The 21,875-nt window shown below is 39.9% G+C and overlaps 1 protein-coding gene and 1 long non-coding RNA gene across 2 annotated transcripts in view; one reads left to right on the top strand and one right to left on the bottom strand.

Annotated features, from left to right (window-relative positions):
• The window catches only part of LOC309485128, a 300,702-nt gene that overhangs the window by 226,539 nt on the left and 52,288 nt on the right, over positions 1-21,875 (bottom strand). The window lies entirely within an intron of this gene.
• bmpr1ab (bone morphogenetic protein receptor, type IAb) overlaps positions 1-21,875 on the top strand; it is a 36,067-nt gene that overhangs the window by 4,045 nt on the left and 10,147 nt on the right. The window contains exons 2-3 of the mRNA XM_082151757.1: positions 5,410-5,539; positions 13,937-14,178. Coding sequence (XP_082007883.1) covers positions 14,106-14,178 — 73 coding nt within the window. The 5' untranslated portion in view covers positions 5,410-5,539; positions 13,937-14,105. The remainder of the gene's footprint in view (positions 1-5,409; positions 5,540-13,936; positions 14,179-21,875) is intronic.

Below are 21,875 nucleotides of genomic sequence, written 5' to 3'. Positions count from 1 at the left end.
AGTATAAATACAATAGAACAAACAAACAAATGAAATAATGCTTTTCAGGTTTTTCAGGTAGGTGAAAATACGTTTTCTTTCTCATATGTTTATGTTCACTTAAGCCATAACATACTGTGTTTACTGGGATACTTGCCAATATGGGCATTTTGATATAATTTTTTTGTGTATGTCCGTTCAAGCGCGCAAGAAGATGTGAAAGAGAACTCAATTTATAAATATTTTTTTACCGTTTTTTTTGGTTTTTTGGGGGGGGGATTAATCAATAAGTCTAAAATTTTTTTAGGGTTAATCTATTGTTTATTTTCTAAATAGTCGATTAATACTTTGGTTAATTTACCAATAAATAATAACCTTAAGTAATCTATATGAACTTTTACCTAATTATATCATTTATCACAAAAGATAAGGTGTATGCACTGTAGGCCTAATTAGGAAAGCTTTTTACCATGGCTGCGTTCACAGTCATTTTTGGGGATTTACAGCAGAAATTTGTGTGAATCCTGAAATGTTATGTTCATTCAGGATATTAAAGTATAGGCTTGAATATGTTCATTCGGCTGTATGATCAACGAGCTGCAGTCACAACCATATTCTACTAACCTAACATGGCGTTGCCAATAAAACTGAGAAGTTTTACAACGATTGACAGCGCATTATTCAATAAATGAGTCCATTAGATATGTTAAATAACCAACAACAGCGTTAAATGCTTTGTAACCGGTTGCAGAGAGTACGTTTGAGCCGTGTCTCACAACCTCGCACCTACGGCAGCTCGTAAAAAGCAGAATGCTGTATGAACCCAGTCGTATTAAGCACAAAATATGGGACTGACAACATTATTCTAGTGCTGTTTAAAAGTTCACTGCATTATTTGGATTTAATTTGGATAATTACAAAGTATTCCTTTTTTGAATACTGTTTTGATTGTTTGAGTATTGGATCTTTTCCCTCTGCTTTGCATGGGTAGTTATATTTGACATTTTATTATGGAAAGAACTTCCCAAACCATGCCGTCTGCATTTTTGCAGCGCATTATGTCAGGTCTGAGATGTGTTTGGCATCTGCACAGAACCACACAACTATAAAGAGGGGCATTTCCAGAGTCTGACTCTCAGTCTGAACTTTGCATGTGCTCAGAGCACTGCTGAACCTGAACAAAACCCTCAATAAAAAAACATTCATTAGCACTGAGCCCTCCAGCAAGACCCGTCCAGCCATCACAGTCAAAGAAAACGGTTTAATTTCTGCATACAGGTTAAATGCAAAGAACCCCAGGGTTTGGCAATAAGGATGCCCTTATGGCTAGGGGTCAGTGTGAGAGAGTTTTGGAACAGTTAGGGATTTTGATTCTATTCTGCTCAAATGTTTTTTGTGATGTGTGAATTGTTGTTCAATACTAATGTTTTGAATATCACGTGTCAGTCTTGAAAGCATTAGATAGAATTAGTTATATTTACTTTTATATGAATTTGTTTCATATATTAGGTATGGGCAGGCACGAGCACTGGTGTATTCGAACATGACTGTGACAATCGATCATGAAAACGATGATCGCCGTGACTTATCTTTTTCTGATTGATTACTGTGGCATTTTAGGTGGTACCTGAGATCTGATTGTTTAGCGTTAGACAGCATGCCGTCCAGAACAGCGAACTAAAGTGAAACCATGAAGCATGAAGTGATGCCTTGAATCACTTTGGTAATACAAATAAAGTAAAGTGCAAGATGTGCTGCAGCAATCTGCCATCTAAATAACCTTATAATGAGAACACTATTGTTATAGAATGTTGTAAATTCGTTGTGTTTAATTAAGTTGCACGTCGTGTTTCAGCGTTGTTGTTACAGGAAGAGCACATGCAAAACGGAGTTATACATTCAGACAAGCACGCAAAGTTCACTTGCGCATTCACGTCCTTTTGTGCAGATGTAGGTTGTAAGCCTAATATTACTTTTGTTTTACATTGCAGATTCAAGGAGATAAGGCTAGCTGAAGGTCTTATACAGCATCATGAGCTAAAACCTACATATTGTGTTATCTGCTTAAGAGCCATAACCTAAATGAATGGAGAATGGCTGGTTGTAATTGAATGACTTCCTCCATAATAGGTCTCTGCTTTGTAGAGGAAATGAGTAAGAGTTCCTAAATGGTGAATATGAACAGATGTGTTACATGGTGGTCATCATCACTCAACTATTGTGAGCCCAGGGTTAATTATTGCCTTTCTTCTTTATACTTTGCCAGTCGCACATCTTAATGGACTGTTTTATGGCGCTTTTCCACTACACAGTACCAGCTCGACTCGACTCGACTCGGCTCTGTTTGGTTTTCCACTGTGTAAAAGTTGTACCTGTACCTGCTTCCAGGTACTTTTTTTCGTACCACCTCCGGCGAGGTTCTGAGGCGAGCTGAGGCGATACTAAAATGTGACGTGAAAACACAGCAGACTGCTGATTGGTCAGAGAGAATCGTCACTATTCACTGCGTCATCATTGCACGCGCCAGACGGAGTATCCTGACTAAAAAACATCAAAAACATCCAAAAACAGCATACACTCGATTTCCTCCATTGTCCTGTGTGTTTGGGTAGCGGGTGTGTCTCGCACGTCTCGCGTAAAAGATTAAGTCATGGCAGTATCCTGCGGCGTCGCTATGACGACCAGGTACTATTGTAAAGGTACTATCTGCAATGGAAAACGGAGCGAAAAGCGAGCCGAGCCGAGTCGAGCTGGTACTGTTAATGGAAAAGCGCCATTAGTGTTTCAGCAGCACAAAAGGAAACATCCGGTGGTTGTTTGACTGATCATATAGTTCACATTAGTTCACATAGTTCGCATTTAGGCTTGGTATGATTATCTGGCTATTTTCAACAATATATTTTGGCTTTTTGCTCATTGGTGGTTTTAAATTGTGCTTAAAGCCTGTGGCTTTGACAGTAAACAAGTTTGCTGTCTTCTCACAAAACTAAAGGTCCTGACAGAAAAGCTTAGCTGTTGCCATCCCACAAAGCTGAATCGTGACTGAATGCTCTTGTAAAAAACACAAACATTAAGGAATATCATAACCACAATGCAAAAAGAATGAGTGGGTGCTTTGCAGGCACAGTTGAGTCCTCCCTCAAGGCATCTGTGTTCCCATCCACAGTGCCTCAGTGAACCACGCTAACCTTCTCATTTCATGGGCTTTAATTTCAATTAGCTATGGCTGATCGTTCGCTTTGATCGTATTAGTCTCCCCTCAGAGCCCCAATTGCTTTTTATACACCCTCGTGCTTTCCTGTTGGTTTTACTAAACCCTCTGGAATTAACAGCAGTGATGGAATCTTCATGTTTGATTTCCACTTCCTACAGCTGTCGCTCAACTTTCAGCACTGCAACAAAACAGTGTCACAAATCAAGTCGCATGTTTCTGGTCAAGAGTGTGGAGATGTGCATACGCAAGGCTCTCTGATTATAAACTGCACACTTCTGTCCTAATCTGAAGCTTGATTCTGTTGTTTTAGATGAGGCATATTTCAACGATTATCCCTAAAGCTTCAGATTTGGGAAGAAGTCAACATTCCAGGACTTGGGAAATAAGTTGTAATCCTCTTTCTCAGTGAGGGCAATGGGGTCAAATCCTCTTGGCACCTATGTGGATATGAATGTCTCAGGCTTGGTGACACTCTGTCTAAGAAGCATTTCTGCCCTGCGTTTGGCGCTAATCCACACACGTCTTAGTTCAGTTTAATCCTGGGATCTCTTTTGTGACATTTTCAGTGTTATTTAGTGACTTGCCGTGTTGATTTTTGACATGAACTTTCTTGACATCAAACAATCCCCCCTCTCAATTTCTCTCATTACCATTTAAGCTTCTGTTTTTGGTGGTTCAAAAGTCATATGGTTGAGTTTGAAGCACACATATCATACCTTGTTAAATCTCACTTGCAAATATGTACTTTCAGTTTTCAAACTTAAGTCTAAACATGAAGTATAAATATGAAACTAATCTTAGGCTGCACAAGTGGTTTTTAGTGAGCAGTGGTGGCATTTTATTTTATACTTCTTTTTAGAAGCAGTTTAAAGGTCATTTTCAACATTTAGGGGGCTTTCACAATGGGCATGCTTGCTGAAGTCCGAATCGGAGCGCGATAGTTCCCAGTTTCACTCGAAGCGTTGGTCTGGTTTCACACTCAACTTGATTCTATTGAACCCAGCTGCATTTGCATTCATCTTATGTCATCACAAACGTGCACGGTGCATGATAGAAAATGGGACGCGGGTCAATATATTTAGTTTTTTAAATTAATTTGGTGCTATTATACACAGTAAACCCAAATTTAGTTTCACTCTGTCGCATGACGGAGGATATCTGCTGCTTGCAAACATATTTTAATTTTTTTTAATGAGCCAGTGGATTGCAAGCCATTCATTTGCCGCTCGATTGCACTCACGCTCTTTTGCGCTCGTGTCCAAGGTAAATCATCACCACTGTCATCCCTTACATGCGTTTTGTTGAACTAATGACGTCATCATTGGCTAAAATGCATGCGCAGGTTACTTTACTTTCTAAACAAGTGCGCACTGAACAAGTCCAACTTGCTTTCACATTCACGCAAATCGCACCACAGTTCGAGTGCAACCAAACTCAGACCATCTCCTACAGGTAGTCTTGGTTTCACTGCCCCAGTGCGCTCTCAGGTCCACTTGACGGCTTTTAATTACCAATTTCTTATGTGAACCGTGCCCCATTTCGAACTAAACTGCCATTGTGAAAGCACCCTCCAAGAACAATTCATCCTTGTGTTTCTTGACCTCCTAATGTTTAACGCCGCCTGTAAGCTCGTGTTTATTGCAGTGCTGTGGCCATATCTTAAAATCCAATCAACAACTGATGCATATAACCAAGTCCCCGCCCTACTTTTTTCTTTTTTCTTTTTTGATAATCCAAAATCAAGTAATTCTGAAAATGCAAAAATTATCTCTTGCTAAGTTGTGATTTGGCAGTTGTTCAACTGTGACACACTAAAAGTGTCTTAAAACAACTCATGAGAAAACAGTCAAGACTATTCTATTTTTTTTTTGTTTACACACCAAAAAGTTACCAATGTATTTCTTTAACATGGTTACATTTTATAATTGGAATAATATAATGAACAGATGCTCTATTCTCTTTATAAAAATGCACTTTATATGAGATCTTTTTCATTTGTTGCTAAATGTTACAAAATTGAATGAAGGTTAACCAGAATGTATTATTATTCATTTTGCGGAGACACATTTATTTGACCAAGTGTAAATGGAACCGTTTTAAGCTATTAGATAGCTATCAGATCAGTAAAAATGCATGAAGTGACCAGCTGTCAACAGGCCATTAGTTTTTCATCAGATTGTATAATCATCCTTTTTTTGCTCTCCATGTCTCTTTAGGTACTACAAAGGTTTTTCACGGGAGTTTGTGGCTTTACCTTGAGATACAGCTCCAGACAGTAGCCTCTTAATACTGACACTCATGAGTACCCCGGATCATGATGTACTGCTACACTTGCTACCCTGTGAGGTAAGAACCTACTGCTTTTTGTTGCAGACTAGTGTATGATGCTCTCCTTTAATTTGATTGAATTTATTCCTTTCCCTTTGGTCTGTGTGTTTTTATACTTTTTCTCTTTTGTAAATCGTGGTCTGTCGTATATCACAGAAGCCTTTGTGAGATTAAACTGCCGGTAAATGGTTGGAGCGCTCGGCTCTGTTACCAGAGTGTCACCTCTTTTTCAAAGACTCACTCTATTCTGCAGTTTTCTTTACTTCCTCCAACTTTGGCTGTATTTTCGTAGGGAGAGAAGGAGCGTACAACAACCTTGATTACCGAAGCCAAGAGATTAACCCTTAACCCTGTCCCTGAGACAGACCTACACAATCAGCGGGTTTCCTGTCTCATAATTATTGGCGCTTGATTGGTCTGTCAGAGACCAGATCCCCCTGCAGCCCACCTTCACCGTTCCCCCCGCATTAATGACCCACGACATATGATAACCATGTTTACATGCAGAACTCCATACCGCCACATCGACTGGATCACTGTTGGGATTTTCTCAGGTACTTATGGGCTTTACTTTTGATTAGACTGTAGTGCGAGTTTAGATGTCGCTCTGAGGCATGGGTCAATCAGTCTGTGATGTAGTGAGTTGTATGGACCTGGGATGTTTACATGGGGCTGCTGGGATGGATGGCTGGAGGGAGGGGCTGTTCCACTCAATTGCAGCCACATGTTTGCAAAGGATGTGGAGCTGAACGAGGCCGTGTGATCTGCCAGACTTTAAACAGGGCCTTCGCCTGTGGGCAGCTCTAAAGTTTTCCAGCGCGTTTCTCCAGCCTCTTCGTTACTGTGGTTTCTGGGCAAACACACTGCCCTGTCGCCGTACAATTTTGAATTCATAAACTGCACTCACACTGCCTGAGATTCCCATACAATTACTCAGACAAATCCGTTCTTGTACTGACTTACACTAATACACAGACCACACACATTTAACTAAGTTACATTGAGATGAGGCATGGAATATTTCATATGCAGTTGAACATTTGCAGAAAGCAGAAGCAGGAAAACTTTCAACCATGCACATGAAGCATAATGGAAAGTGATATTGTCAACTAACTCTGGTTTTTGTTTGTAATACTTTTACCACCTGTTTTATGTGGTCTGTCTGTGTGTTTTGACCTGTTTATATATGTATCTTTAAAAAGAAATTGTGTTAAATTTACGCTAGAAAAAAAACTGGCAGCTGTGGTAACCAGAAATTTACAGTGAAAAATATATACAGGATGCATGTATATTTTACAACTTATAACCATATATTTCATCAAGGGATATGATGTTAATATACCTACTTTAATTACTAAAATCTGCCTTTTTACCTTAAAATGTACAGATAACCACCATCATAATAATACATGTGGCACAATAGAAAGCCATATGATGAATCAGTTCATCGCTAGCAGCCTGTCCATAACACATGGTCAATACTCGTATATAGACGGTGCACAGGGTCATACATGCAAGTGCAACTTCACAAAAAATAAACAGACTGGCATGAATTCAGTTAGACTAAATGGTTTACATTTTAAAAAGACAAATTATTGTTTTATTCCGACTAAAATCGAACTTTTTAAAGCGAATGTAAACAAACTGATTGTTGGATCTGGGATCAAAGTGTCCAGATGTCACTCTTTAACTGAGGAACAAAGGCTTTTACTGCTCTTCCTGCTGCTGTAATTAGGTAAACTCAATATGAAGTCGTAAAATGACAGACATTTAGTAGTTTAACAGATTGGCCTATTTATGTTGCAGCATTTTGGAAAATATAGGAGAAGTTCATTGAATCAAAGGCTTAGTTAGTTTAGCCAAAATGGAAATTCTGTCATCATTTACTCATCCTCATTTCGTTCCAAACCTTTATGACTTACTTTCCTCTGTGGACACAAGAATATCCTGAAGATTCTATACAATGAAAGTCAGTGGGGGTCATTGTTGTTTTTTTGGACCCCGTTGACTTTCATTGTATGACCAAAAACTGCTGAAACTTCTTTTGTCATAGAATAAAGTAAGCCACACAGGTTTGAAATGACATGCGGTGAGTAAATTATAAGAGAAGTTTCGTTTGTGGTTGGACTATCACTTTAAATGGAGTTTTCTTAAAAAAGTGCTTGCTTTAATTCGGATACTCTGGACTTGTTGTGTACATGAACCATCCCAGAAGCCTCAAGTTGACGTTTTCCGCTTATACCAAACTCCCTCTATGGGGCAGGAAGATCTCAGGCAGGAAAAAAGCTTACCACACATGATAAAACCTCTTTATCATCCCACGGCCATGACATTTGTGAGAAGGTAATGGAAAATACAGCACCTCTTTCCTTTCTGTGTCATGCCCCAATGCCTTTTGAGAAAAAACAACAAAAATCCTTGGTGCTTGAAAACAACCATCACCCCACAGCGATAAGAAAAAAAGATCTTCAGCAGTGCCGTAGTATGTCTCTCCAATCTATGTGGATAAGAAAGAAAAAATAGCATCCTTTTAAACACCTTGTGGCAGACATCTTGATTTGTAAGCTCATGCAGGAACAGACATTCTGGCAGCACGAGCTCTGCAGAGTGTGAAAATGATCTGTTTGATACAGAGGAACCTCCTGCCGCAGCCATTAAGCGTCCTGCCTAGAGAATTGGAGACATCGGAGACCCCTGCATGAAGTGCACTTTTATGCTTTGCTCATCAGGGCAACGTCCTTCAGCTCAAAACAATTTGCACTTAGTGTTTTTGGGGAAGGGGGCAATGTCACATTCAGTTGCCTGCTGGATGACATGTGTTTCTATACACAGTGGGACTAGCCACTTAGTAAAATGGATTTTGTTCTCCGTGTCCAAAAGGAATTGGCTTGCACAGGTCCACACTGTGGTCTGTGATCTGTCAGACAGGATTTCACACTCATAAGACGTGTAGATTAGGGAACTCAGGTGACCATCCCTGGGTAGAGAACACAACTTTATGATTTAAAAATAGTCCTAAGTCCTAAGAGAAGTCCACATGCTTGTGGCTCTTGCAAATTCTTCTAGCCCCACAAGTCTTTTCAGTTTGGAAGTATTCAGTGTTTTTAGCTTGAATACTTGGGTCAGCTTGGGTCAGTGAGATTTGTGTACTCAATTTTGAAAACAGTTCAACAATGATGCTGCTTTATTTTAATTTTTATTAAAGGAAACAGTATTAAGGATACATTATTTATGTGTATATAATCTGTATCTAAATGTCTTTATTGTCACTTTTAAATAATTTAATGCGTTTATTCATGCTAAATAAAAGTATTAATTCTCGTACAAAATCTTACTGACCCCATATTTTGTATGGGAGTGTAAGAGTGTAATGCAGGACATTATTTTGTTCAATTCTGCCTAATTTCCAGCAGAGCTGATCTGTGATGGTTGAACTGAGCATGGGCGTTCTGGTGTGTTGTCCAGAACTGGACCACCCTACCATATGTCTCAGTGACGTGAAGCCCTCTGTGGAGAGCTAGGCTACATTGGTCGTGGAATGTGCTGCAGCGTGTGCATCTGCTTAAACAAAGCCTTATTTTCAGCTCAATGTTGTAATTACAGACTAGAATGAATCTAGCCGTCTTGTGAACCCACAGCAGCCTCTGCGCAAGTTTCCCAGGATCTGCCCAGGGCTTGTAAGTCCAAACAGAGAGTGTTTACAGCAGTAAATCTGAGCCACCATTAACACAACTTCTCTCAGACATGTTTACTTACTTTTAGAAAAGTGTGTCTTCCATGTGAGGAAATCTTATGTTTGTAAAATTACATTGTGTTGGAATGAGATGCTAGCATTAGCAGCATTCCCACTAGTGTTGAAGTGAGACTAGAGAAATGGGTCTCTCTGGAAGCGGTCAGTCTCAGCGCAGCTTATAGTCTAGTACTCGTCTAGACATATGGATCGATGGGAGTTGGACTTACTCTCTTTTTCCTATGAAGAGGAAAAGTGGATTGTAATTTTGTTACATTTGTGTACTGAAAAAGAAAACCCATCAAATAATTTTTTTCCTATTTTAATAAGTTGTATCAGTGTTATTTGTGTATATTAAAACTAAGTTAAAGTATTTTTCTGTTAAAATTATATATATTTTTTAATGTTGTGTATTTATGATGATTTTGCTGTTACAATAAAATGTAAAAAAAAAAAAATGCTAACAATATAGAATGAGTAAGTGTTTGCAAACTGTAGACTGGTATTGTGTGTCAGCCAACATGAATAGATATGTAGTTCTGTTTCATCTAGACACTCAGTAGTAAAAACCAACTACCAACTCCACGTGGGTGATTGGTAGAGCAACATGACCTCAATAGAGACTACGCACACCATCATCAGTGTGTTCTTGAACCCACGACTGTCTGGATAGAGCCCTGCGTCTGTTGCCACAAACCTCCGCCCTCGTTTCCATCCTTTCAACTTTCTGCACTTTCCACTCGATTTCTCTTTTGTAGATGTACCCACAAAAAGATTCATTTTTACCCACCTGCACTTTTTTTTGGGTATCAAGGCAGATACAGTAAGTTATACCCAATATCCCCCTTTTATATTTCCATTAGAATGTTGTGTGTCTCTTGAGGGTTGTTCAACATCCAGTAAGCCGCAGATACAAACCAAAGACTGGCTGTAGGTGTGGAGAGAAACTGAAGGCAGGCTGTGAGAGGGCTGTGGTGGTAGCAGAGCGTGACTGAGATATTGGAAGAGGACTACAGGGAATGATAGATAGAGGAGGGCAGAGAGGGGGAGGAGGACAGGAGAGAAGAAGTGCAGCAGGAGGTTTGGAAGGGGAGTGCTCTGCAGGAACGTTTCAGTATTCTTATGGTAATCCAGCCTTGGATGAGCCTCAGAAGCAGCCAAGCAAACAATGAGAGTGGAGCCAGGAAGTCTGCTCTCCCTGCTGGCCGGCGTGACTTGAGAGGCAAGAGCTGCCTGTAAGGAGGGGCCCCCAGGAGGGGCCAGGGAAACGCATGCCAGCACACATATCCACATACCACATTTACTCAATCTACAAGTTAGAGAGCATGGTTGGCGTTGGTGAAAAGCATGTTTGTGTTGTTGTTTGCGTGTGCTGTGATGTGAGGGTTTTTCTGAAGACGGTATAGAAATTACTAGCACAGTTTTGGTGATGTACTTTTGCCATTGCTTTTAAGAGATTATCATTACATATGCTTTATAAATCAGTACCATATTGGTTATCTGCTGATATTAGAGTGGTTTTTTTCACTATAGGTCGATATTGGTTACTGAATTGTGTATACTCACTTAACCGTTTTTTTCAATTTAGATTACTTTTACCATCATCGAATGCTCCTTTAATAATGTTTAAAAAGTTCTAATATAAACATAATATATAAAGTTAATAAAAAAAAAAAATTAAGTGTATTGTCCATGTTCGGATTTTTTTTCTTTTTCTGTTCTTTTGCTCTGTGGTTTTTGTTTTCATGTAAGGCTCTGGTTTTGAATGCATTTCTTCAGTGTGCACCGATCAAGACCACAGACTTAACAGGATCTCGGGTGATCCCTTTAGTTGTTCATCTCACCTGCCTTTCCAAAACCTGTCTGAAAGGGGATGTTTGGCGTCTTGTGGTTATCCATTTATTCTATGAAATGGACTTAGCTGGAAAAACAAAGATATTCAAAGGCCCTGTCAAAGCAGCATTATCTTTAGGGAAACGAGTGACACAGCTCGCTCTGTTCTTCCTCAGATTTCTGTCTCCACAGTGACTTCCCTTTCAAGCATCATATGATTGACGACTGTGGGAATGCCTTCCCAGAAACCACACGCCATGCCTCAGTGATTTGCTATAAGGTGTGGTCATTCTATATGGTGGCTACAGTTGCTTTACCTTTACCCCCATCTCTCTGGTCTTTCATCCATTCAAAGGAAATTAATGAGGAGCTTTCCTCTGAAAGAATGCTCAGTGAGACTATAAATTATGCAATTTGGCTGCACAACTCCATGGCATCTTTGCCTTCTGATTTAATAGTGGTCCATCTGCTGCAGGGATTTGCTTTGTGCCAGTTTTCAAACTCTGTTATTGTACTACCACATTGGTAGTAATTCTAGTAGTTCTTAACTAGAGCAAATTGATTTTCCAAACCATGCCTTTATGTGATTTGGATTGGAAATCATTTAAATCATTTCTGAAACATGAGATTTTTTTTTTTTTTTATGAGCTATTCATTTTTTTCTTTCATTTTTTTCTTTTTCTTTATGCTATATTATTTGTGTGCTGTGACTGTGATGGGAATGATCTTGCTGACAAATGTAAGTGTCAGGGGCCTCAAGATAGGATTGTTCTTTCTCCTTAAGCACACTTCCTGTCCTCAGGCCCTGAAGCTTTCCGCACTGACTAGTCCTGGCATTCTTTTACCAGTCTTTGGCCTTTATCTCTCCTATAGTGAAACTACAAAGGGATTCTAGTTGTTTACAGGCTTTAGAGGTACACTATGTAACATTTTGGCCCTCTTGCCAAATGCATGCATTTTGCGGAAGAACATTGTTTTGGTTGTGCTTCGACTCTGCATGACTGTGCGGATGAATATGGTTATCTTACTGCACGTAAAACATTCACTACTGAGCTTAAGATATATAAACAGTTTAGATGGAAAGGATCTTTAGCTGACTAGCTGAAGACGTTATAGTAACAACACCCATTAACAGACACTAATTCCTTGAAAATAAATCCCAGCACATCGACATCCTTCACGCTCGCGTGTAAGCATAAAGCTCAACTTCCATAGGAATGGATTGAAAATGCTTGCTCTGATCCGCGCCAGTAGACACGCACCGTGAGAGGCCTTCGGCCATCATGCTTCTGATATGAACGCTCTCATTCATTGATATGGACAGTGAAAAAGCACATGGTGTTCACGCTTCGGTGACGCTTGCGATGTGAAACTGTTTAAAACAAAGACTTTGGTTAACCTTTGAAAGTGCGACTATCACACTGCAACATTCAAATCTGCGTTCGCGCTGCCACTGATCCGGAGAGAGCAACTGCCATGTAAATGTAAAGCTGTACAGCTTCAAAAACAACGTTATTAACGTTATTTATGTGTTACAAACATTTAAATAAAACAGGATAAAAGTTTATAGTTTGGGTATAAACACGGTATTTATCAAAATAAGGGTAAAACTTTTTACCCTTTGTTTGCGACAAGCGAGTGTCTAAAAAATCAGTCATTGAATCATTAATTTAAAAGAGTTATTCACAAATGCTGATTCATCCAATGATGGCATTCAAATTATTTTTTACTTCATTCAAATTAAAATATCTTTTAAATAGAATAAAGCAATGACCATTTTGCTGTTGCTTGGCCCTCTGTAATTATAAAGCTGGACCACCAATCACAGAACTGAAAAAGAATTGTGTGGAAAAACTCTTAATATGGAGAAAAAATAGCATTTATTAAACATTCTCTTACTTTTGTGTCATTGTTTTTTCTTGTTTGCTAAGAAGAAAAGCCTTTGTGTACGATAATTGTACTCCCTGTGAACTGCCTTTAAAAAAAAAATTATACCAGAGATGGGTTAAGTTGTTAACCTGTTGCAGGTCGTATCTCTCCATCCCTTGCCCTGTGGTCCTGTGTGGAGAGGGATCCAGTCTTTCTTAAGGGGTCCCAGTGAGCCAGGGGAGCCCCGCCTTTTGTTTCCCCATTACCCAGGAGTCAGGGAAGTGTGAAAAGTAGGGCGCAGGTCGGGGCTCTTTGTCCCCCTTGGCCAAATGAAAAGTGACAGACACCGGCCCCCTCTCTGTGCCTGTTAATTCAGGCCCCCAGTCCTGCAGAGCCTCTGGGAGCCACTAATTGCATCGAGACAAGCAGGAGCTAAGAGAGAGCAGACACATTATGTTATTAACGCTGGACAGAACCCAACACCAGCCATTTGAAAAGGACACTCCTTAAAGGGATAGTTTACCCCCCCCAAAATTTTTTAATTCTGTCATGATTTACTCTCCCCCATTTTGTTCCAAACATGAATGTTCCAAAATAAGATATTTTGAGGAGTGTTGGTAACAGTTCTGATGACCATTGGCTTCCATTGGATGGACAAAACAACACTTTCTCAAAATATCTTCTTTTGAATTCCACAGAAGAAAAGTTTAGAACAAAATGAGTGAGTAAATGATGACAGAATTTTCAGTTTTGGGTGGACTTTTAGGCAGCCTCCTAGACTGTTGAGAGCCGCCATTCCACATCTCCACTCTGATACAGGGTCAGGGGTCACGCTCTCACAAGTCACAATGCTAAGATGGAAGTGCAAAGGAATTTTAATACCACCTCCTTTCTTGCTTGCTTGCTTTCTGGCACTGAGGAAGGAAACATGTCATGATGATGGATCTGAAATATTAATAAGTGTTCCTCTCTCTTCATTACAGGGTCTTAAACAAGAGGAAGCTGTAAAGAGGCCTTGAAGTCTTCATCACGCTCGCATACTCTTCCTCAGTCTACTCGCGTTCATCGCTAATTGGTCACTTCGTTGTCTTAAAAGTGGCAGAGTACGACACAACCAAGGCAGCCATACAGCTTTGTATCCAAGCCATCATCATGAAAAGCACCTCCATGGTCGTCGTATTTGCCGCTTTGGGAGCTGCCGTCCTCCTCTCACTGCCAGCTGAGGGTAAGACAGTTTGATTATTGTTAAGTGTCTACACTTGATCATCTCTTCCTTCTCAGTGGACCATGCAGATGACAGTAGATGCAGAGTGTCTGTTTTGAATCACAAACCCCTATAGTAAACAAAAATGTGTTTTTTGTTTGGTTCGTTTGAGTGAGGGAAGGCGGCGAAAACTGGAGATGACTAAAAGGGTCATCTGTTTTGTTTCATCTGGATGTACAATAGAAATGCAGCAGCAATTTATAATACAAACCAGCAGGAGAATTGATTTTGCCGTATTTGGATGATACCCAGTGTTTGCAGAAGCCTCACTGCCTGTTTTAATGGATGGTGGCCTTTAAAAACATAGCAGGATAATGGCATCACTTTTTATTCTCATCAGGCCCCGAAAGCACAGAGTCCGTCTCTTCACATTTGCGATGCATTAGCGAACAAACACTATCTGCCAAGATATTCATCTGAATTACATTATTTAATTTTATTGATTTGATGCCCTTATGATCTTCTCTCATATGGGTCTGCAGTAATGGAGACTTTGTCTCCATTTCAGGTAAATGCAGACATGAGGGACTGCACACTTCTTTTCGCTCAAATGACTCGCATTATCAGAATGTAATGGCCCCCGTTAGAGACTGTTGTGTGGCATTCATGTAGTCTTTAGGTAGTTCATTCATTTACTCAGCAGTGATTGTATTGGAGAATACACATCTTTGGGTGTGTGGAGAGGCCATTGGGGTCACATTTGACTGTGCATAGAAACAATGGTTTGGGTGATTGTTTCGAAATTGTGAGTGTTTTTATATGTTAAGGAGAGGGTTGGGGGAAGAGGGTGTCAATGGGCAAGATTGTAGATGTGTGTATTTTAGGTGAATGCTGTTTTTCCTTTAGGGATTTACACAAGTGTGTTAATGAAGGTAGTTGTAGGGTGAATGGAATTAGTGTTGAAGTGTTTGAGCAAAGCACAAAAAACTAGCTATGATCTATGGAAAATGTTTTCTTTTATTTAGAATTTCTTCAAAATTGGGGTATATGCAAAATTGGTTTAGATATGGTAAATTAGGTTGATAAATGATCAAATAAGGGGAAAAAACAGGTACAGTTCAAATGTTTTTTGAAAGAGGTTTCTTATGCTCAACAAGACTGCATTTATTTGATCAAAATTACAGGAAAATAGTAATATTATGAAATATTACAATATATAATAACTATAATGTTATATACATGTCTTCAAATGTAACTTATGGTTCAAAGCTGAATTTTCAACAGCCATCACACCAGTCTTCAGCATTATTTTTTCACATATTTTATATTATTGCATCACCTCTCTTTCAAGTTTGTTTCAGATGCTCTGTTAAGTTCCTGTTTCGATGAAGCCCCTCCTTCTGAAATACGAAATGTGCTCTGATTGGTTAGCTGGCCCAGTGTGTTGTGATTGGCGAACTGCTTGGAGCGTGTTAAACATTAACAATGGCATTTTCCCATACCAGTTCGAGCCCGATTCAGACCCTGGGAAAGTTTTCAAACAAGATGATCGTGCAAACCCTTTGCAAGCACAGATTTTAAAGGACTTTTCAGAGTGGAAAGTTCCTAAGGATCAGTGAACAGTCTTACAAAAGTGAGAGCCTCGTAGCTAAACACTTCATCAACTTTGTAATGTTAGCTAGCAGGCTAGCAGAGCCAAACAACTTAGCCCTTTGTTTACATTGTAGCAATAACATAAAACTTTTAATTGGATCTGTTAATAGCAAAACAAGTAATAAAACATACTTGCATGTTGTGATCCATAAACAACTGATTGTCCTGACAAAGCTGTCCTTTATCTGTCCAACAGATAAACTCTGTTGCGTTCTCTTTTTGCAAGCAGAAGCTTCTCTGGTTTGCAAGAGGTGATTCCCCAGAGGTCTTTCTCACTCAATTGTGACAACTAATCTATGCCACTCTCATGCTATATACATGCATCAAAGTAGCCGTAGGGCAATTCCACGCAAAACTGTCACATCCATAACGCCAACACAATGCCATGGTATTTAGTTGGCGTTATGGATGTGACAGTTTTGCGTGGAATTGCCCCGTAGCAACTTTTCTCTATTTACAGATATGACGAGACGCTCACGGGCGAGCGATGTATGTACGCAATTTCCTTAGAAAACCATCCTGCTCTAGCCTGGTTAAAACCAGACCATTCTCAGTAGTAACTGAGTTATGGTCTGGCAAAGCTTCATTAATAACTCATTTCCAAAGGGGCGTCACCAACGGACGTCACTCAAATGCCTCTGGGCACAATTGGATAGACCTAAAACCAATCAGAGCGATCGTCATCGTGTAAAGCCATATGCTGCATCCCAATTTGCCTAAGTTACACTACGCCATAAAAGTATGTACTCTTTTTGTGAAGAAAATGTATTTACTTTTGAATGTGTAGCAAAAAAGTAGGCAAGCTTTGGGACATACTACTTCGTCATCTTTATCGGACGGATCTGTCGCGTGCATCCTGTCTCGTAAACTGCCCTGTTAATCATCTTGTCACAGTTAAAATCCTCAATTAAATCTAATTTAATTTCCTACCGTTTCGGAGAGAAAAGTAGTAACACGTTCATCTGCCAGTGGGTCTTTCATGGAGACTGTCCTCATGTGTTTGCAATTTGAATATAATAATGCATTTAAAAGTTGGTGCGCTTCACCAACGGACGTCACTCAAATGCCTCTGGGCGCAATTGGATAGACCTAAAACCAATCAGAGCGATCGTCATCGTGTAAAGCCCGCCTCAATGTTTCTGATTGGTGCCGCGATTTGGACAGATTAGAAATCGGCTTGAATGGGCTCTTTGCCAGACTACTTGCAGAGCAAATCTAAATTTGCCGGAGGTTTGTCTGGGTTTTCCCAGGCTAATCCTGCTCAGTCTAAAATATAAAAACGTATAACAGGCTTAGTTACCATAGGGAATCAGGGTAAGACAAAAACACATTTTGGAAAAAGGATTGATGATGTATTAAAAACTTAATCAGAGTTTTTGGTGCTTGTCATTTTGTAGACAGACAAATTGCTATAGACACTGTCTAAAATTACCTGATGCTTATCTATAGCTGAAAGCTTAAAAAGTAAGCCTAAATATTCAATAAATAAAGATTGTGGTGATGTGCAAATGCTAAACTTTGTCTGTGACGGGTGCAGTTCTGTTGAGAACTGTGTCGCGTACTGTGTATATTTGTACACAGATTCCATGTGAGCCTAGCTATGAGTCAAAGCACACTTAGTTACGTAATATTTTGCTATGCAGTCAACAAGTTTTTTCAAGCTACAAAACAACACTCAGCAATTTTGCAGTGGACTACCCTTGTTGCTTAAAAACAGTAGATTCATTGTTTACATTTGACTCTTGAGTATCTCAGAGTTGCCCACTTATGTCATAAGGTCTTACTATCTGTTTAGTTATTTGAAGTTTATTTTTCTAAGTGCCTTTCTATTCCAGTGAATGATATCTTGGAGTCATGAACGCTGTCTATTCTTGGCAACATGAAAGCCATGGGAGAGAGCTTTTTCCTCCGATCAAGAATTAGAGTTACGCCTCTACGGAGTCTGTTAAAAAAAGAAAGAAAAAAACAGATCGAAAGAGATTAAGAAGTTTAAATTACTGTCAAAGCTCACAACCCCACTACCTCCTTTTAGAGTTAAGCTCGTAATATTGTATACAAAAGGAAATGACCAAGGCAAATTGAAGTCTCTGGGGTGGGAATGCATTTTAGAAGCTTAATTTCTCAGTTTTTTTGGTACAACAGTTTAAAAGTTGTTTTTGTTCACTGCACTGACACAGTTTTAACCTTACAATTGTTTGGAGTGGCTACTGTCTGCTTGTTAGGCTCTTTTTAAATATATTCTTCCTTCTGGTGTTCCCCTCCCTGTAAAGGAACAAAAGAAGAAATGGGTGCTGGCTGCTGGCAGCAATTTCTCTCACTCATAAAGTCAACCAGAGCCTTTAAAACAAAGGGTAACTACCCTCGGTCATTGCAAAGGTTCCTGTTAAATGGGGAGGGAGTCTAGAGTGTCAATGAGAACAAGACGGAGTGAGAATGGAACTGCAGATGAATGCTGCTGAGCGTGTTTTGTAGTTTTTTTCCCCCCCTCTTCTTTGTGAAAGCTGATCTGAGGGCAGGTCAACGTCTGACACAGAATAATCTCTCCTGACTGAATATGGCGGCATGTTCTTCTGAGAAATGTCATGTCATTCAACACATTTAACACAGGCTTGAACTAATAAATGAACTATGGAATTTTCTGCCTTCATTGGAGAAGGTGAGGTTGAGCACTTATAGGTTGAGCCCCATAGGACAGGAAAACTGCAGCAGGACGTTGTAGTTATAGAAAATATAGAAACCCATGTAGGCTGAAATATAACATCAAATTGAGGCATTTTTATTTATACAGTAAATTCTCAGAGATTGTGAGAATAAATATTAAGCAAATCTCAAATTGTAGTTATGTCTAAATATACTTGTAGCATTTAATACAATTTCATTTTTTGTTGTAAACTTTTATTGGTTGATGGCCACAACATGCTTATTAATATTAGCTTTGAATAAATCACTTGCTTTAGTGTCCCTGTGCCCTCATTTCCCATCCTGCACTGCTCTACCACGCTGGGCCTCCCGGCCAGGCCCTACTACAGGAAGCTTGTTGAGTCTATTGTCGATGCTGTGAGTTTCCCTGACACTTTAACTATTTCCGGCATTGCACTGGCTGACAGGTAGTAAGCTAAATATGCCAAATGCGTGCTGCTCTCCAGGAAATAATCATTACTGTCTGACAATGAAGGCCTGTGCTGGTGTGCGTCACTGTGCTTTTCCTTGTTTTTGTAGACCACAGGTTCTGAAGCATTTGAATAGAGGACTACGTTGAGCTTCTGTACGCTGACATGCGTGCACTCTAGCGAACATATGTTCAGCGGTGCGGCACAGGGGCCTGTTAAAGGCGGTCTGAACTCTCACTTTTACAGCTTGCTGTTGGGTACTTGGCTCTAGAGGTGTCTCCATGCCCATTAGAGCTTTACTTTCATAAAGGCATTCAACTTTATTGGTCTGTGTCAGGCAGGCCGTTGTTTTCCACATGTTCCCTTTTTTTCTTTCTCCTCATTCCATTTTTAACAAGCTGGTGTTCAAATAGTGTTGGATTATTATGTGTTGGGGGATTTGGCCCTGAAATGGGAGCCCATGTGATAATTATAATGATCGTTATTAAAGAGATGAAAGTAAATAAATAATAATGGCAGGTTCAGGTTAACGGCCACTTAAAGCTTAAGTCGCTCCTGCCAGCCCACAACCTACAGCCTGGCCTTTCCTCATTGTTCGGTTACTTTTTGTTGTATACGTGTACATATTTTAATGAATAACCGGTGTAGGGATTAAATAAATAAATGTCTCTAATATTTAAGCCTCTCACAGAAGGGCAAACCTCCTACATGTCATCCCTCAAGGGGACATGATTCACATGTTATTTTGATGTATCTAATGGATACCCAGTGATGTATTTTGGAACAAGGACATCTTGGAGGATTTTTGTGTTTTTATTTACCCTCTCCTACGTTTCTGCTGCAGACACTCTGAGACTGTCATGAGGACTAGTGTCTTGATTATAGGCTTGTGAGCCAAACGCCCTCGTAGAGACTTGGCTGGCTCGTTGCATCATTTCCTGTTAAGTCTTACTGCAGTGCTGAGAAATAATAGCTACACCACCGAGAACACATGCAGACTGATCGGTTTTATGTCATTTCTCCACAAAGTGTGCTACTTTTCGGTCTGTACTTTAAAAATTGACTTGCAGAACAGCTTCTTTGCAATCTTTTGTCACTTTTGTACTTTACAGAAACCAGAAGCATTTAGCAGAGTCTGTTCATGAAGGTGTGTGAAGTCTGTGAAGCACTCATATTCTCCTCTCGCCTCTTGACCAGCCTCCCATTACAGCTTCAATAGTGACTCTGAGCTGCCTACTCTACCCTTTGCTTTAATAGGGTCAAACCACAGATGTTTACCCGCGAGTTAAAGCTTCAGCTACTGCCTCATCTTATGCAGACAAATTCTTCAAGCAACACAATGTCATGATATAGTGGGCCCTAAAAAGGATATAGACACTACCATATTACAAAAAAGCCATTGCATTAGAGAAATCGAAACAAGTGGCTTGTTTAGATGTATAGCACACTTTTCAGTCAAGACATTGTCTTAGACACTTTCTGGTTGTTGGGTTTTGTGGATCAGTTAATATGAAGGACTACACCAGTAGGATGCATTTTTGAACGTGGGAAACTGACTGGAAAACGTCCATGAAAAATGACCTTGACACCACAAAAGAAGATATTTTAAAGAATATTTTAGCTGTTTCTGTCCATTTAATTAAAGTCAGTGGGGTCACAACATTGGTTCCCACTGACTTTCATTGTAAGGACAGAAAAAGAAAATCTTCTTTTGTGTTCCACTGTTCCACTGAAGAAACCCATACAGGTTTGGAATGATATTGGGGTGAGTAAATGATGACAGAATTTTACTTTTTGGGTGTACTACTACAAACTTGCTCAGAAAAGTTAGTTTGTGTAAGTATATTTTTTGTACTTGTCACTTGGTTTAATATTTCATGCAATGACATTCAGACCTTTTTAAGTGTGACTTATGCCCGGAACACATTGTATGATTTTAGGGTTTTCCCATAAAAAAGATGACCAATTGTAGTGACTTCTGTGATCGTGGCTCCTAAACGGTGGTCCTACATTGTACCGTGAGAGAGGTTCAAATACAGCCGGTGTCACGTTCTCGCGACCAAAGATAGCCAGCGCTAATTTTCTGAAAGTGTCAGAAATTTAGCATAATCATCTCACAGTGTTTACTGACTAGCAAATAAAAATGCTACATGAAATGACTTATTGATCAACAAGACATGGAGCTAAAACTTATCTCAAGATCCATTTGCAAAATTGGCATGCCAAGTTTGCCTCTTTTACCTAGCCATGACCGCATCCATATTCGCCTCTTTCGCTTCCTCCTCTTTTTTTCAGCGCACATAAAAACCACAATTGCCAAAATGCTATTCATCTTGCTCTGTTTGTTTACCACTAGTGCATGCTGATGATGCTTTATTCTTCTATACTAACTTGTTTTGTAGCCTACGATTCAATAGGTGTCATCGTCGTACAGTCTACAGACATGACATACCAAAGTTTATTAGATCCATGTCGTACAATGTGATTTAGTAATGATCTTGCTGAAATCACATTGTCTGTTGGAGTCATTAAGTGTACAAATGTGTTTGGGGCCACTGTGATAAACTACAAGCTGCTTTACCCATCTACACCGTTAGATTTCTGATTGGCTTCACCTGTTGCTTGGGGCTCATGAGCGTGCTTCACAGCACCTACACTGATTACACATGTAACTGTAGAGTCCTGTGTATATGTTTGGGCCAACTGTATGGAAAATGGAGCCGAAGTGTCTCTTAAAGAGGCTGGCGCTGGAGTCTGAGCTGAGCTGCCTACAGGCTGGGAGAATGCGGTCAGCAGGACTCATTACTGCCTGAGTACTGCCAGACCTCAGACTCCACGGTGACGGCGAGCCACAATCAAGCACACATGTAGGAGCACGGCGATACTCTGTAGATTCTTCTCTCCGAGCCAAGGAAAAACACAGAGAGGGGGAAAGAGAGCAAATGTATTCAGTCA

This window comes from Leuciscus leuciscus (assembly GCF_965113295.1).
Source record: "Leuciscus leuciscus genome assembly, chromosome: 21".
Lineage (NCBI taxonomy): Eukaryota > Metazoa > Chordata > Actinopteri > Cypriniformes > Leuciscidae > Leuciscus > Leuciscus leuciscus.
This window is presented reverse-complemented; position numbering and strand designations above follow the sequence as displayed.